This window comes from Lotus japonicus, chromosome 1, assembly GCF_012489685.1.
Source record: "Lotus japonicus ecotype B-129 chromosome 1, LjGifu_v1.2".
Lineage (NCBI taxonomy): Eukaryota > Viridiplantae > Streptophyta > Magnoliopsida > Fabales > Fabaceae > Lotus > Lotus japonicus.
The window spans coordinates 104026121-104041401 of NC_080041.1; the positions used below are offsets into that span (position 1 = coordinate 104026121).

The window sequence follows — 15281 nt, forward strand, 5'->3', positions numbered from 1 at the left end:
AGCTATTTTTTCTTAAGTTTTTATGAACAAATTATGTAATAGCTTATGAAAATAAGCTCAAAACAACTTGTAGATAAACTCAAATAATCTCTTTCCAAAGGGGGCTCAAATATGGTCTAACTCTAATTTAACATAATTTTTCTTAATTTCCACAACATTAACGTGTAGAAGTAAATTTAAAATTTTAAGCCAAAATATCCTAGCATGCTTTAAAACAGAAAATTGATTTTGTTAACAGCATATGCAACTAACATATAATATTCAATCAAAAGATTTAAAGCATAATGGGAAATTGTCCATAGTAGGCTAGTAGCCCAAGCACTAAAGCGAGAAAAAAAAAATTGGTCCACGATGAACAATGAAATATATGGAGAGCTTATGTTTTTTTTTTTTCCTTTTAAGCCAAATAGAATAAATGGGGAGCAAAGGGGTGCCACAACCCATTACAAAGGAGGAGAAAACAGTATCAAAAAAGAATTATAAATTGCAGTGAAACTCTATCTAACATTGATAACTCTTGCCCAACTATTAAATGGAAAATTGCTCTAAGCTGTACAGTAACAGAGCTGATATTAATCAAAGCGTACATGACACATAAAGAATATGCCAAGTCCAGGGCCAGACCGATGTAGTTCCATCCACATCCAAAGAAAGCTTCTTTCGTTCATCCCACAGCAAGACAGATAGCATTCATAGCAGTGACAAATATAGATTCCACCAATCCAACCTGCCAAAAAGACCACAAGTATTGCATTGTAAATTTGTAATAACTAATAAGACCCCCAAGTAGCAGACCCTTCCAATGCTATCATGGTCCTACCCAAAGGCCCATGATAAGCAAGCAAGCAACCTTCTCAATTTCAGCAATTAACAGCACGAACACCCACAAAACAGAACCAGAACCAACAATAACATCTTTGAGGGAGAAGCAACCGTAAGGAAAATGTAAAGCAAAAGGGCTAAGAATCAAGACGACAATTAGCCAGTAACATTCCTTCCAGTATAGTAACCTTAAATATAATAGGAGAAAAGCCACCCACATAATAGATCAAGCCTTCCTGCAAGAACTTAAAACTTGCTTAATTGAAAATCTCCCAAGAAAAAGCCCTGCTAGGAGGAAAGTCTGCAACCAACCTACAATCAGAATTTAATTTAACGACACCAAAGCATAAGTAGCCAAGATCTGTTCATTTCTGTTGACCAATCACCACCAGTGCTAAAGGGAAAATTTAGTCCCTGAGACACCAGCCTCAACCTTCAATAATCAACACTTGCTCCGTCAACTTGGGTTAAAACCCAATAGATAAACAAAATACAAATGAAAGAAACATATGCACAACCATCACCTCAGTCCACAACTACCGCCCCCACCTCTTTTCTCAACCACAAATTAATACCTCAGCGGCTCAGACCCAAATGCAAATGCAAGCAAAATACCCTAGGCACATGCAAGCAAAATACCTCATCCATCTTTGAGGTTTGTTCAAGGAACAAAAAATTTCTGAAGGTTCTTTTCCTTTAATTCTTCACTCAGCATCAGAATAGGATAGCTTGAATGTATCCTCTCTATCATCATTATTCTTATCCAATTCATTAGAATCATCTGCATAATCATTATAAACTAATAAAAAATCTATATATATATATAGAGAGAGAGAGAGAGAGAGAGAGAGAGAGAAGGCTCAGTTCATGGATACACTCATATTTCACAAGAAAAAGAAGTACAGACAATAAAGAGTAAACAAAATACCTCAGCTCTAGAATCTGTGTCTGCAAGCCTCTGCTTGATGTCTCTTGCTATTGAAAAGAAAACCTCCTCCACATTGACGTTTGTTTTTGCACTCTGCATTTGTTTTTTAATTAATATGAATATAAAAGAAATCACATAAATTAATGAAACTTATTGTCAAGCATATTGCTAATCACAGTCTCAAAGAACTTGATACCATACTCATATGCAAGAGCTTGGCCTTTGGAAGTAGGTACAACCTAAAAAAGGAACACCTTTAGTTTGTATAAATGGAGAATAACAACGCAACGATAGCAGAAACCATGCAAAGAGATTGCTTGATCTCATATCAGTAAACAAATGTGGCATGAGCATGGACTCGATCATGCAGCATGGACTCAATCAAGTATCAACTAATCTCAAAGCCCGACCAACAGATATGTAATTATAAAATGTAAATAGAAAAGGACCCTGAGATGCACCTACCTTCTTACTTTCATCCATATCATCCTTGTTTCCCACAAGTATCTTGTTTACATTGTCAGAAGCATGTTGTTCAATATTGCGAATCCAAATCTTAATATCTGAACAGAAAGAAGCAAGCTACATTGAAAATCAAAAGGCAGGAAGGCAGAATAAACGAAGGAAATTTAACCATAAAGATATATCATTTTATCTGCCTAATTCAAATATATTAGAGAGTTATAGAATCAAAAGGGAACAATAAGAAATGGGGAAAATAAGAAGTAAATACAAATTTCTGGGTCATCCAAAGCTGAAACAAACCTACAACCCACATACATTAGTGCCTAAATACATCAAAACACCCAAAGAATGTCACTCATTGAGATATCTTTAAACTGCAAACAAGATCAGGGAAAGGAGAGTACTGTTGAATGATGCTTCATCACTAACATAATAAACCACCAAGATAACAATGTCTCCACGGTAATAGGCTGAAACAGAATGCAACATTGTACGATGAGTTTTCGTTTCATCAAACAAATGGTGCATGCAACAAAAGTGGGATATTCATTCATAGTATTTAAAATTAGAGTCAGTAAGAGCTGAACTTGTTAGACTAAAGTAATGTGTCCTCTTTCTATAAAAGTATAAAACTGGTCCATGTGTATGTTAGATTTGAGTTACGATACTGAAATATTTAAATCATCATTCCTTCCAAATTGTAACTTCCGTCCAAAGGAATTATTATATATGAAATTATTTCTCAAAATTTAATTTACTTCCAATGCTTATAAAAGCTAATTTTATTACAAGGCACATTATAAATTAATCAAGTATAACACTTCAATTAACTTCTATAGGAATGCATGTGAACATATGATCGTATAAGCCTATTAATTACCCATTTCCCAGTATATGAGACCAAGTTTTGACAGCTGTAAATTTTGAATTCGTAAGCAAGTTTGCTCAAGATAAAACACATACCAATCGTAATAGTTCGAAGTCCCTCCTGGCCAGCAGTGTCCCTGATTTGTAACTTAATGTGCTTGCCATCAAGGTCAATGGTTCTTATCTTGAAATCAATTCTGCAATACATGATTAATAGCAAGATTTTACTTTCATCACAAAAAGACAAGTTCTGGTTTTGGACAAATGCACCCTCACATATGCACATAGAGACGAAATTTTCTTGGCGGTGCTAATCCAAATGAGTTACAACATTAATTGCTAGTTTGTTTTCTGGTTTCAGTTGAAAAAAAATAAGTTGTGGAGGCATTAAAGAATGAGATTTAACACTGAAATTAACATTTATTCTTAGCCAAATCATTAGAATCATCTGCATTTATATGCTTATAGTTATTGATTGTGTGCTTGTTCTCATCTGCATTTCTCTTATTCTTACAATTTGTGATGGTGGATTTGAAAACAGGTTTCTGGTACCAGGTTTGCTAGCCCAAGTTCAGTTTCACTTTCAATGAATGGGAGAATTTTCCCATCCATCACAATGCAGCCCAGGGCACCTCGCCTTCAAGTTGCATGTGCGGTAAGATTTGATGTCATAAACACTATGTTTATAATTGCCTAGCCAATGGGATTGTGGAGAATCATCCATCCTTAAACCATCTCCATGAAAAAAATCTACTGTTATATGCTTATAGTTATTGATTGTGTGCTTAGAATTACCAAATAACTAAAATATTTTTGGCCTGAACTGCATTCTGTTATAATCAATTGGTATGTATTTTATAGTTTGAGGAAGATTCACATACATCTTGTAGAAAAGCAATATTCCTTTCATGATTGGAAAGACATCCGTTTTTGTGGACAATCTTCCTTCACCTATTTCTTCTTCACTCACTGCAACCAAAAAAATTAAATTTCAAAAAACTAAAAACCTTACCTTCCATGGATCTCTGCTGTCAATTGTTCATTTAGAGTACCAACTGTTGTGGATTTCTCCTTTCAAATCTCTATAAATAATGCCATTATTTGGTGTTTCATTCCATCTCTCACTGCATTATCTATTCCTTTCTTTCTCTATATACAAAATTTGACACCCTATACAACAAAATAAAAGAGCAAATTACTCATTACACATTTAGTAAACCTAAACAAATCTTTTGTATGAAAACAGAACTACACAAAGACACAAGAAAAGAAATAACCTGTGAATCGATCAAGACAAGATTAATTGCATATGGTTTGCAAGGATCACCAACAAGAAACATTTCCTACTGTCAGAAGAACGCTAACCTTAACTTTCCATGTATCTTTGGCTGGGCATAAGCAACCGAGGGGGTTGAAAGGGCCAGCAGTAAAAACCACGAGTAAGATTGAGGGACAAGACAAATATCAGTTATGTAGATATGTAACAATGTAGGAATATCAAAACAGGAGGGTTATGAGCAAGCAAACCAACAACATCACACAATGAGGGTATTTATAGACAACTGCAAAGTGAGAAATCTAGGTCATTTGAAATTTGAAATGAATTAAATTCGATGCCAGCAAGAAAATTGCTGGAACACTGCCAATACCAAATCTCTTGTACTAAGCTAACATCAAAACAGTGACATGACCAAAATTGCTTCTGGTTCTTCTCTTCTACTGACAAAAGAAAGTGACAAATCAAAAACCTACTTCAACAACAAATTGTCCTCCTTCTCATTTTTATCAAGTAAAACAACATGGATTCAACAACAAAAATTCAATCACACGAAACCTTGCATCAATCACAATCACTGGAATGAGTAATCAAAGAAACTGACCTTCTCCTTCGTTGAAACTGCAACAACTACAACTGCTCCCAAACATCCGAGAATATACAGTGAGAGAGCCTGCCAAATATGACGATCTCTGTCAAAATCAAACCGGAACCCACAGTCTTCACTTCCACCAAACCTTCTCCAACGCAGACGGTGAGATCATCAGAAGTACGAAAATTGAAGAGGAAAACGACTGCAACACACTGTACTCCTTCAGCACAAACATCATCGATGCAGACGATTAGGTAATGGAAGAGGAAAACGACTGCAACACACTGTACTCCTTCAACACCAATCAGCTGCTATAAACCAAAGGCCAAGATTGATTCAGAATAAACAAAACAATTTAAATAAACTGTCAGGATTCGAAGCTTTCTTAGGAATAGTGATTTCAAGGGATAATTTTAAGTAGTAGTAGATATATATATTCCCAGTCTTCTTTTTCCCTTACTATGGGGTGATTGCTCTCCAATTATATTAATTGACCCTGGTTTGTATCAATTATTATTTTGCGATTTGAATGCCTTTGAAAAGGTCTTGTTTTTCTCAATCTGGAGTTTTATAATCATGATATATAGTTTATAGATTTCATGATTCCAGTAGTGAACTGATAAATTGCCAAATGCCTTGGATTTAATTTGAGAAGTGATAAATTTGAGAAATGCTATTGAATATGATATTGGAAGCCATGGACAACGATCTTGTTCATAACGATTAGGAGATCATACGACACCCCACGAGACCCGGTAGTTGAGAGAAGTAACTTTTCCCTTCCAAATACACATGGTCGAAAGTGCGATTAAGACCTGAAGTGTGGCACGTTTGCACCAGGAGTGGAAAGGATGAAGACGTAACAACAGGCACGTGAGGGTTTTTTTCCAATGTTTTAATCTCAGCCACTAAATTAAATCCAATGGTCATAAGTTGTTCCTCTCACTCTCACATAAAAAACATTCCTCTCACTAATATATATATATATATATATATATATATATATATATATATATTTCTACTAATTCAACTAATACAATAAAAAATATCTAATTTAGATTAATATATTGTGCGGTATATATGTCTAAACTTTAAAAAATATGTATGAAAACCTCACTAATCATGTAATTGACACCTTGCGAGACACATTCTCTTGTAAGTCACCGTGTAAAATTGCATTATTTACATCCAATTGATTGATGTAAATGGTATTGGTCAGAAAGCTGCCAGGGCTATGAGTACCTGTACACTTGTGATCTTAGAAACTGGAGAAAGTGTATCAATATAGTCAAGACCTTCATGTACGTTTTTTTTTTTTGGTCACTAGACCTTCATGTACGTTGATTATATCTTTTAGCCACCAATCGTGCCTTCACTGCCTTGTAATGTCCCATACGATCCCATCTGAATTATGTTCAATTTAATTTGTACACCCATTTACTCCCAATGGGCTTAATTCCAGCTGGTAAGTCTACAACGTCCTCATATTAGCTAGCCTCAAGTGCACTCATCTCCGCATTCATGGTTTTGCTACCAGCAAGAGAACTTGCAAGCTTCTGAATATGAGGATGGTTCAGACATTTTGATTAGAGCAAGATCATAAGAGCGATGAGTAGTGGCGTGATGCTCTCGTAATTAGTATAGCAAAACATTGAATGTGCAATATTGGAGGCAGGCTTTACTAGTTTAGGACAATGAAAATCTGTAAGAGGCGGGGGGTGGCATAATTATTTTAGAACTTTTCCATGGTATATAGGTGTGGAATGAAAACTATGCGAAGTTGGTGAGGTAATGGAAGGAAAGGAAATGACATAGTGATAGTTATATACCTTGAACTAAAAAATGGTCGCAGAGTGTAAACTTGAACTAAAAATAGTTATAGTTAAATAACTATTATATTCAACTAGCGGATCTTTGCCGTCGTTACTTTGTGACGCATTATTCTGTCGATGTCTTGTGATGGATATGTTTATCACTGATGAATTATTCGTTGCCATTCTGTGACGGATTGTTTTGTCGCTAACGTCCCGTCTCTATTTTGTGACGGGCCGTTTCATCGGCATATCCGTCGCTACTTTGTAAAGCAATATTCTATCAGCAGCGACGGATTGATCTGTCGCTAATGTTCCATCACTAATTTGTGACGGATAAATCCGTCGCTAGCTTGTAACAGAATATTCCTTCGCCATGTGTGACGTACCTTTCCGTCGTTAGTTTATGACGGAATGCTCCGTCACTATTTTGTGACGGACATTTCCGTCGCCCCTTTTTGACGGATTTTTCCATCGCCATATTGTGACGGATGGATCTACTGCTTTTGCAATAGATTTATTCGTCGCAAAGAATGTGAAAACACCAGTTTCTGCCATCGTTTCCTTTCCGTCGCAAATTCCGTCGAGGGAGTTTTAGGAATTTTGTGAGGGATAAAGTAATTTTTTTTTTCTTTTAAGAAAGAAGATATCTGAATCATAGGAGGTAAGTCTTGGTACTAGAGGGACTCAGCCAGTGAAGAAGGAGCAAAGTACATACTACATTAAAGGAAGCAAGCAAGCAAAGAAGAGTATTGATGAAATTCATATCATCCGGTTCTTTTCTTTTCTGTTAGTCTTTTTACCCTCCAGTGACTATTATTACCTTTTCTCAAGAACGCGTTTGTCACTCACTCACTCCCCAATCCCCTCTGCAATTATCTGAACCGGTTGCTCTCTGTGTACGTGAGAGTGACAAATTGAAGGATTTTATTGTGTTTGTCTATGTGTAATTGCTCTAGCCCAGCCCAATGATTCCTTCCATGTATACTCTGATTTTCCCTCCTTTGGGCCGTAATATATTATTCGTTGACAAAAAATAAAGAGTGACAAATATGAAAAAGTTAGCAATAAAGTAACTTGGGGGTGGATTTTTTGGTATATTTCTTTTAAAAATGCAATTATAAAAACAAGAAATAAAAGATATTAAATCAAGCATTAATAATTCTATTGCAGCAGACTTTCCACAATCACAAAGATATTTAGTTCAATTTTTTTTTAAAAAATAGAAGATATTATTTAATAGATAAAGGAAACATAAGGACAACCCCCTCATGTATAGGAAAGAAATGCCACCTATAAGAAAATTGTAGGCTAAGGCAAAAAGACAGACACAGGTACAATAAGAAACAGAACAAACAAGAAAAGCTCCTAAGGCTACTGCATGGATATCTAGTTCAACTTATTTATAGATTAATCATTATTGGGATAAATTCCCAACCATTATGTAATTCTTAACTAGATAACTGTCTAGAATATGATTGATTCAAGAGTAAGAAGTAACAATCGTCCTTCAAAGCTCAAGAATAATCTCGACTCCAGAATCCCCAATGCTAACAACTAATCTTGAAATTTCATATGGAAACAAGATAAATTTGCATGAGATTTTAGAAAGTTCTTCTCCTGTCTACGTGACAAGATTATAAGACCAATTTTGGTTCAATGGCAGGATCTCTGGTCTTGAAAATTCTCAAAAACTCTTCAAATGCAATGGACCTATAGATGGGATGAGCACCGGTTCTTACCAATGCCTTTGCAGGTTCTACAATCTCTTCTTTCTTTGGGCGAATGAAATAGGCAACGGTGGTCCTCGAAATACTTGAATTTGTGACAACACGATGTTCAACTCCAACGAGCCTTCCATTGCTAATTATCTACACATCAATCACATAATGAAATGAAATTGATTTTGTAATGAAAAATTAGCATTATGATGAACATTTTCAAAGTACAACTAATTAATTAACTGTGGGAAAAATGATATGTTAGAAATACAAATTAAAGTAAAATCAAATTCTTATATGCAATTATTATACCAGGTTGTATAAGGTATGGCACCAAAATAGGTGGTGTCTTACCGCTTATAACTTGTAGAGTTCAATTTAATTTGTAACTGTATGTAATAAATTTTGTAACTTCCATTAAAGTTTGCAACAAGCCGGCCAACAAGACATGTTATACAAGCTAATAAGCTATATATGTGATAAGTTACAATATTCATTACACATAGTTTTGAGCTAAATTCTTTAAGTTACAAGTGGTATACAAGTGCACCACTGACGAGATCCAAATTCATATGTTAGTTGTTTATATATATTAGTTAGATAAAAAATACTCCCTCTGTCCTTTAATTTTATCAATTACTATTTTGATATTTTTTATTTTTATTTATCTATCACTTTTATAATTGTAATAGGGAATTCATTATACCTTACTAACATATATTCTCCTTAATTTAATATAATTCTTCATTATAATAAGAAAATTTGAGAAATCACAGTTAATTAGAAATATAAAATAATATATTAAGAAGTTAGATAGTAATTTTAATGGGAAAAAATGATCATTAATATTATTTTTTAATATTTGTGTTAAAATCTTAAAAGTGATAGATACGGAGAAACGGAAAAAGTACCTGCAAGAGAAGCCCAATGTTGACTACAAATGCATAGGGAATTGGCTCAATAGAAATCCATTCCCCATCCTTGAAAACTTGGAGTGCATTTACATCTGTATCTTGAAGCAGAATGGTAACAAGAGTAGGATCTCGATGCTTAGATAACCCTAATGTTAAACTCGGTTCTGGGCAGGGTGGATAGTGATTTGACAGCAATAATGGATTTTCACTAAGTCCAGCACAACAATATCTTGGATCAAGTCCTAACCCTTCACATAGCATCTCCAAAATTTGGGATCCTAGTTCTCTCAGTTCCTTTGTATATTTCTCAACTACTTCTCTGAAGAGTGTCATAACAAACAATTAATCCATAGTTAATTAAATTATACTGGTAATCTTTATAATAATGGACACAACACAAGAACTATATTGAAACTTGTTTTTAATTAATTATATAAATGAAGTGGTTGAAGGAAGATAATTATAATGTTGACTTAAAAAGAGAAGTAATTGATAATCTTTTCTTGTTCACCTGAAACCCAATGGTCAAGAATAAAGTAATAATAATACTAATAATTAAAATAACAAAAATATTTAGAGATTACCCCTTCAAAATGTACATTTTTTGACTTTTTCAAAGACTGGTTGAATTTTAATTTGTCAATTTGAAAGCAATGTAATTAATTTTCCAACCTTGCAAAAGAGTTTTTTTTAGGCTCTTTTACAGAAGTGAATTTTGTACCGGTATCTTGCAGGCTTCAGAGGCCAAAACTCCATGAATTCTTCAGAAGGTGTGCATGGGTGTCTTAATGTGTCCTTCCAAAACTGAATGCAATCTTTGTTGTTAATCTCACGGCTTGTATAGAGCATGCAGCTTCCATTTGGATCCCTTGAACTTTCACTTAATTTTTCTTCAGCTGGCATGGCGTGAAATTCCTTGAAAATATTTAGTGTATCCTCGATTAACTCATTGGAAACTCCATGGTTGATAACCTAAATCACAAAATTTTCACATTAACCAAAGGTATAAATTTAACAATGTTTAAATTTATGACAATAAGTTGCTCTACTTAATTGACCAAAAAAGAAAAGTTGCTCTACTTCTAAAACTAAATGAGTTAAATACGCTCTTCTCCCTCAAAGTTTGTTAAAATTACAACCAACCTCATTCTTAGTCAAAACATACACTCTTAACTCTACCCCACCATTTGTAACAAGTTAACTCGATTAATCTAGAAAGACTTTGAGAGAATATTCTTTTAAAATTATAATTAATTAATTTAAATATTCAAATAATAAATTAATATATAAAATATTTTTTAAATGGAATGTTGGCTTAATCATTATTGCTACTTGATTTTTTTCATACAATATTTTCATTGCACACTAATGTCTCATACATTACATTATAGATACTTATATAATCATCGGACTAGATCGAGTCCTGACATTTTGACAACTTAAATTTTATTAACAAAATAATTTATATGTTATAAACTCAATTTTTAATAAAGTAGTACTTTCATTGTAGGTATTATTTATATTTATATTTTTCTGAGCTCTATTCTTAATTTATTAGAATCATATTTTTATTGTCGTTGAGCATAAATAATATTTTATAAAATATATCCTATTCTTTACAATATTTGTTTTGTTCCACATGGAATATATTATTTGCAGCAAATAAAAAATATTGAGAATTAATCATATTGAAATTTTCACATATAAGTTGTCCTTAATATTTCATTTTTTTGTAAGCCAATGTAATATATAAATAATAAAGAGGAGCTAGGGGCCCTCAACCCAAAAGTACAATATATACAGTGCCCATTTCTAGTTCTGCAGCAATTCTAACTCTGCAATAAAACTAACAGCAAGATTAGAAGCAAAAAACAGAACAGGGAAAAGCCTTGAGATTGAACACAACAGGGCACGAATCAAGAAGAGGCCCGCGCACCAACACAAGATTAGAAACAGATCCTTAATATTTCATATTCATACATTTGGATATTTCTTTTTTAACTGATTTTTTTTTATTAAATATAGTAATTGTTACATATACGTGACTTGTTAAGCTAAATTCTAAACCAATACATATAAGTGAAAAATTAATACGGTCATTATGATCTTATAATTTATATAATCTTCAAGTAATTTAGAGAATGCTAATATTTTATGTTATTTTTAAGAATAAATTAAAATATTAATTACTTGAGCTTAATTAATTTCATGAGTAATGTCCCCGTAGAATAGCTCAAGTGGTAGGAACTAGGGGACATATGACTTGGGTAGGCGGAGGTCCAGGAATCGAATCCTGGCGGGCGCAATTTATATTTCCGATGTACCAAAAAAAAGTTCATGAGTAATAATTTTGAAAAAAATCTAATAATTAAGTTGCATGAGATATTATTTGAGATATTAGTGTACGGTGAAAAAATTGTATGAAATAATTAGTTAAATAGAAATCTCTTAAATTGCATGAGACATTAAAGTATAATGAAATACATTTCATTCAACATCAACTTTTTTTATTTATTATTTCAATATTTAAATTAAGGCTTATTAGCACTTTTGGTCCCCCAGGTTTCAAATATGTGTAAATGGAGTCCCTAAACTTTAAAAATAGCATTTTGCATCCCGACGTTTGTCTCTGTTAACAATTTTGGTCCCCCACCATAATTCCGTCCAAAAACTAACGTTTTTGGCTGATGTGGATTTTTTTTTAAATGAGTTGGCCACCAATTTGGAGAGAAAAAGGTAATTTAGGAGAGTGAGTCTAATTATTAAAAAATTAAAATGAAATAACATCATTTAATTAAAAATAAACATTAAAAAAATCTTAAATCCCAATTAACTCTTAAATCCCTAATTCATGCAACAGATGAAGAAGAGTTGCAGGAAAACGGAACAGTGGAAGAAGAAGAAGGGATGCGGTGGAGGGGTGCGGCGACGGAGCTCCATGGGTGCCGATGGCGTTTCCAGCGGAGCTTATGACACCGTTCACTACCACCCAGCCGATCTGCATTCCTGGGTTCAAACTATGCTCACCGAGCTCAATCCTGCTCCAACCACCACCTCTACCATGCTCGATCCATCTTCTCTCTTGGAAAATCCCCAAATCAATGACCCTTTAGACCCTTCTTCAGTACTGCTCTGGATTGGGGGTTTTTAGGTTGGAGTTTCGGCTTTCTCTGGATTTGGGGTTTTGGGGTTCAACAGTTTCTAGGTTGATTTTTTGGTTTGGGTTTCTGGGTTTGGGGTTCGATTTCAAGGTTTCTCACTAGATTAGGGGGAAAGGTTTTCTGGGTTCAACTAAAATTGTTAACGGAGACTAACGTCGGGGATGCAAAATGCTATTTTTAAAGTTTAGGGATCTTATTTGCACAATTGTAAAACCTGGGGGACCAAAAGTGCTAATAAGCCTTAAATTAATTAATTTAATTTTAAAAGAAATATTTCTTAGAATCTTTTTAGATTGAGTGAACTTGTTAGAAAGATGGGGTGAATTTTATATTTTAACTAAAAATGGGTCTAAGTGTAATTTTAGAAAACCTTGGGGGAGTGCAATTTACCCAAACTAGATAGATTCGGTCAGTATCTCAATTTTTATATGCATAAAATTACTAACTATTCTTATTCATTTTCTTTTCAAATATTTAAGGCTTATTATAGGATGATAGATCAAGTGTTAAGAGCTAGAAGACATATGAGTTAGTGAGGGGAATATTTAATTAGTGAAAATTTCCTAAATTTTGAAGGATTTTATATGATATGATATCAAGGTTTCAAGAGAGAGGGAAATGGGGTAACCAAAAAAATGAGGGAAATAAGGATTTATCAATTTTGTGGATGAAATTTAATCTTTTAATTCGTGAATTTTAATAAGAAGAACGTCTACAATGATTTAATTGATTCAATTTATAAACTTATTTTTGTTGAAAATAAGAATCAGTGAGTTTTAAGTCGCATAATAATGATCGGAGATTATATAAAGAAACGATTGAGGAGTTTAATTCTAATCAGTGTTGACAAACTCGCGAGTTAACTCTTAAACTCGTGCGAGTTTACGTTTCTAGGTGCTAAAAACGAGTTAACTCGCAGGTAAATTCGAAATTTCCTTGACTCGAACAAACTCGTGTCAAACTCGGTAGACTCGTACAAACTCGCGAGTTTACGAGTCAATGAAGAAATTGGATTTTGCACTAAATCCCAAAATTAAAAGGGTAATTTGGGTTCTAGATCGGGTTTCTTCCCTCAGTTTTTCTTTCTGACCTCAACCAGCATTCTCCTTACTTAGAACATGAGAAAATATGTTAACTTGATCAAATCAGTTTAGTGAGCCAAACTTACTATTAATTTTGCTCTTTTCTGTTTGTTTCTGTTTTCAATTGAATATTGATTTATGCTTTATTATGAAGTTGGGTGTTGAATTTATTTGGCTAATGTCTCCTTGATGATTGTAATATGTGTTCTTAATACACCATGACAAGTTCTTTTTAGTAGACTCTACGAGTTAACTCGGCGAAACGAGTTTACCTCCCCAAAACGAGTCTACCTAGACTCTTGAGTTTGACAAAATTGTAACAATTAAAAAAGTTAAGAAACTAGTAAATATATATCAATATATGCTTAAAATATTCTCGAGCGACCAAAATCATATAGTTCAAACTTGAGGACCAATTAAAAATGCAACAAATTATGTTTTGTTTGAGACCCTTATGACCAGAAACAAATTAAAACTTGAATAATCATAGTCAAAGTCATGTTTGCATTAAAGGGAATTAAAATCTCAAAACGTCGCTACTTGTTCCATTCATATATAAGCCTTTTTTTTCAAGTCCAACACGGAAACAAATTTTCTTTTCATCACTTGACATAACAAACAAACATTGGTTAAAAATTTAATTGATAGATTATTTAAAAAAGTTGACCTTGAAGCTAAAGTTAAGATTTGGGAGAATATAAAAAAATAAAATTAAGTAAAATCATCAAATTAAGTGAAAGACATATCTTTAATTAGTAAGAACCTGGAAAAATCCATATTCCTCGGAAGCTTTAAAAATCTGCTTCAAGGTTTCAGCACGATCATGTCCACCGAGATCCACCACCGGGACCGCCTTGCCGGAAGCAACAGTGACCGTGCCTGGCCTACTTTCCGGTGGTTGAACATAAGACAAGGGCACCGTGGAATGAAGATGATACCAGCTTGAGACTAGCTTGTGATCCATGTTAATGCCTACCTGAGTTTTCCCCTCAATATGTGAAAGTAAGGCATATATAAAAGAAGTTTAATATTTACATATTTCTTAATGCGTACGTTGTTTGAAAAGAAATATTAAAATAAATTATTATGTGTGGTTGTTAATTATGTGGAAGTTTAATTTGTATTAAAATTAAAATAAACACGAAAATTGACTTATAAAAGTCTACTAAAATTAATAAAGATTGCCACTTCATTTCTTCATCAACTTCGATTATCGAACAGGTAATTGTATGCAATATTTTAATCAATCCATTGAATTCGAGTTTCCTCAGAATGTCTTCCCTAACCTTTCAGAGGTGGCTAAGTATCTATTGTATGCAATATTGCATGGTTTCCAACATTTCGTTTTCAGAAAAAATTGGAACCAAGTTTATGATGCCCTTTGGAAGCTTGCGAGAGATGCGTTTGAGGACGGAAGGGTGGATGGAAATCTCATGGAAACTCTAGTAATCCTTATTCTGATGATCGATCGTCTTTTTACTATTAAAAAATTCTGACCTATCAATTTATGTAATTTCATCTACAAGTTGATTACTAAGGTGTTTGTTAACTGGATCAGACCACTTGTTAACGGTACAGTAGGTCTTATGCAAAATAATTTCCTCTCACGAAGAGGAACAATGGATAATGCGTTTCTTAAGAA

At 33.6% G+C, this 15281-nt stretch overlaps 2 protein-coding genes across 6 annotated transcripts; both read right to left on the reverse strand.

The window, feature by feature from the left end:
- Window positions 1-354: 354 nt before the first annotated feature.
- On the reverse strand, window positions 355-5554 carry LOC130728649 (ras-related protein RABE1c-like). Of its 5 annotated transcripts, none has more exons than XR_009015729.1 (10): window positions 4963-5554; window positions 4360-4470; window positions 3964-4252; window positions 3179-3279; window positions 2620-2685; window positions 2216-2313; window positions 1952-1989; window positions 1751-1843; window positions 1041-1603; window positions 355-727 (listed from the first exon to the last, which is right to left on the reverse strand). XR_009015729.1 is itself a non-coding variant. In XM_057580174.1 (9 exons), exons 3-8 carry the CDS (start codon window positions 3990-3992, stop codon window positions 1484-1486), a joined length of 507 nt encoding a protein of 168 aa, XP_057436157.1. In that variant the 5' UTR covers window positions 3993-4252; window positions 4360-4470; window positions 4963-5554; the 3' UTR covers window positions 355-727; window positions 1462-1483. The 5 variants fall into 5 exon arrangements, 1 of the variants encoding a protein (XP_057436157.1); XR_009015728.1 differs by having other exon boundaries at window positions 1947-1989; XR_009015726.1 differs by lacking the exon at window positions 1952-1989.
- Window positions 5555-7969: 2415 nt separating this feature from the next.
- LOC130728650 (protein DOWNY MILDEW RESISTANCE 6-like) lies at window positions 7970-14625 on the reverse strand. Its single transcript, XM_057580175.1, has 4 exons — window positions 14403-14625; window positions 10118-10368; window positions 9394-9715; window positions 7970-8632 (listed from the first exon to the last, which is right to left on the reverse strand). Exons 1-4 carry the CDS (start codon window positions 14601-14603, stop codon window positions 8399-8401), a joined length of 1008 nt encoding a protein of 335 aa, XP_057436158.1. The 5' UTR covers window positions 14604-14625; the 3' UTR covers window positions 7970-8398.
- Between the last annotated feature and the right edge of the window lie 656 nt (window positions 14626-15281).

Bases quoted from the DNA above. Each gene is read 5' to 3' on its own strand.
- LOC130728649 (XM_057580174.1), bottom strand. From the start codon at position 3,992: ATGAAAGGAATATTGCTTTTCTACAAGAT. The intron at 2,314-2,619 runs GTACTCTCCTTT...CTTTCTGTTCAG, and splicing joins TGATGAAGCATCATTCAACA to ATATTAAGATTTGGATTCGC. The intron at 1,844-2,215 runs GTAGGTGCATCT...AAACAAATGCAG, and splicing joins ATATGGATGAAAGTAAGAAG to AGTGCAAAAACAAACGTCAA.
- LOC130728650 (XM_057580175.1), bottom strand. From the start codon at position 14,603: ATGGATCACAAGCTAGTCTCAAGCTGGTATCATCTTCATTCCACGGTG. The intron at 10,369-14,402 runs GTTCTTACTAAT...TTTGTGATTTAG, and splicing joins AGGAATATGGATTTTTCCAG to GTTATCAACCATGGAGTTTC. The intron at 9,716-10,117 runs GTACAAAATTCA...GACACTCTTCAG, and splicing joins CTGAAGCCTGCAAGATACCG to AGAAGTAGTTGAGAAATATA.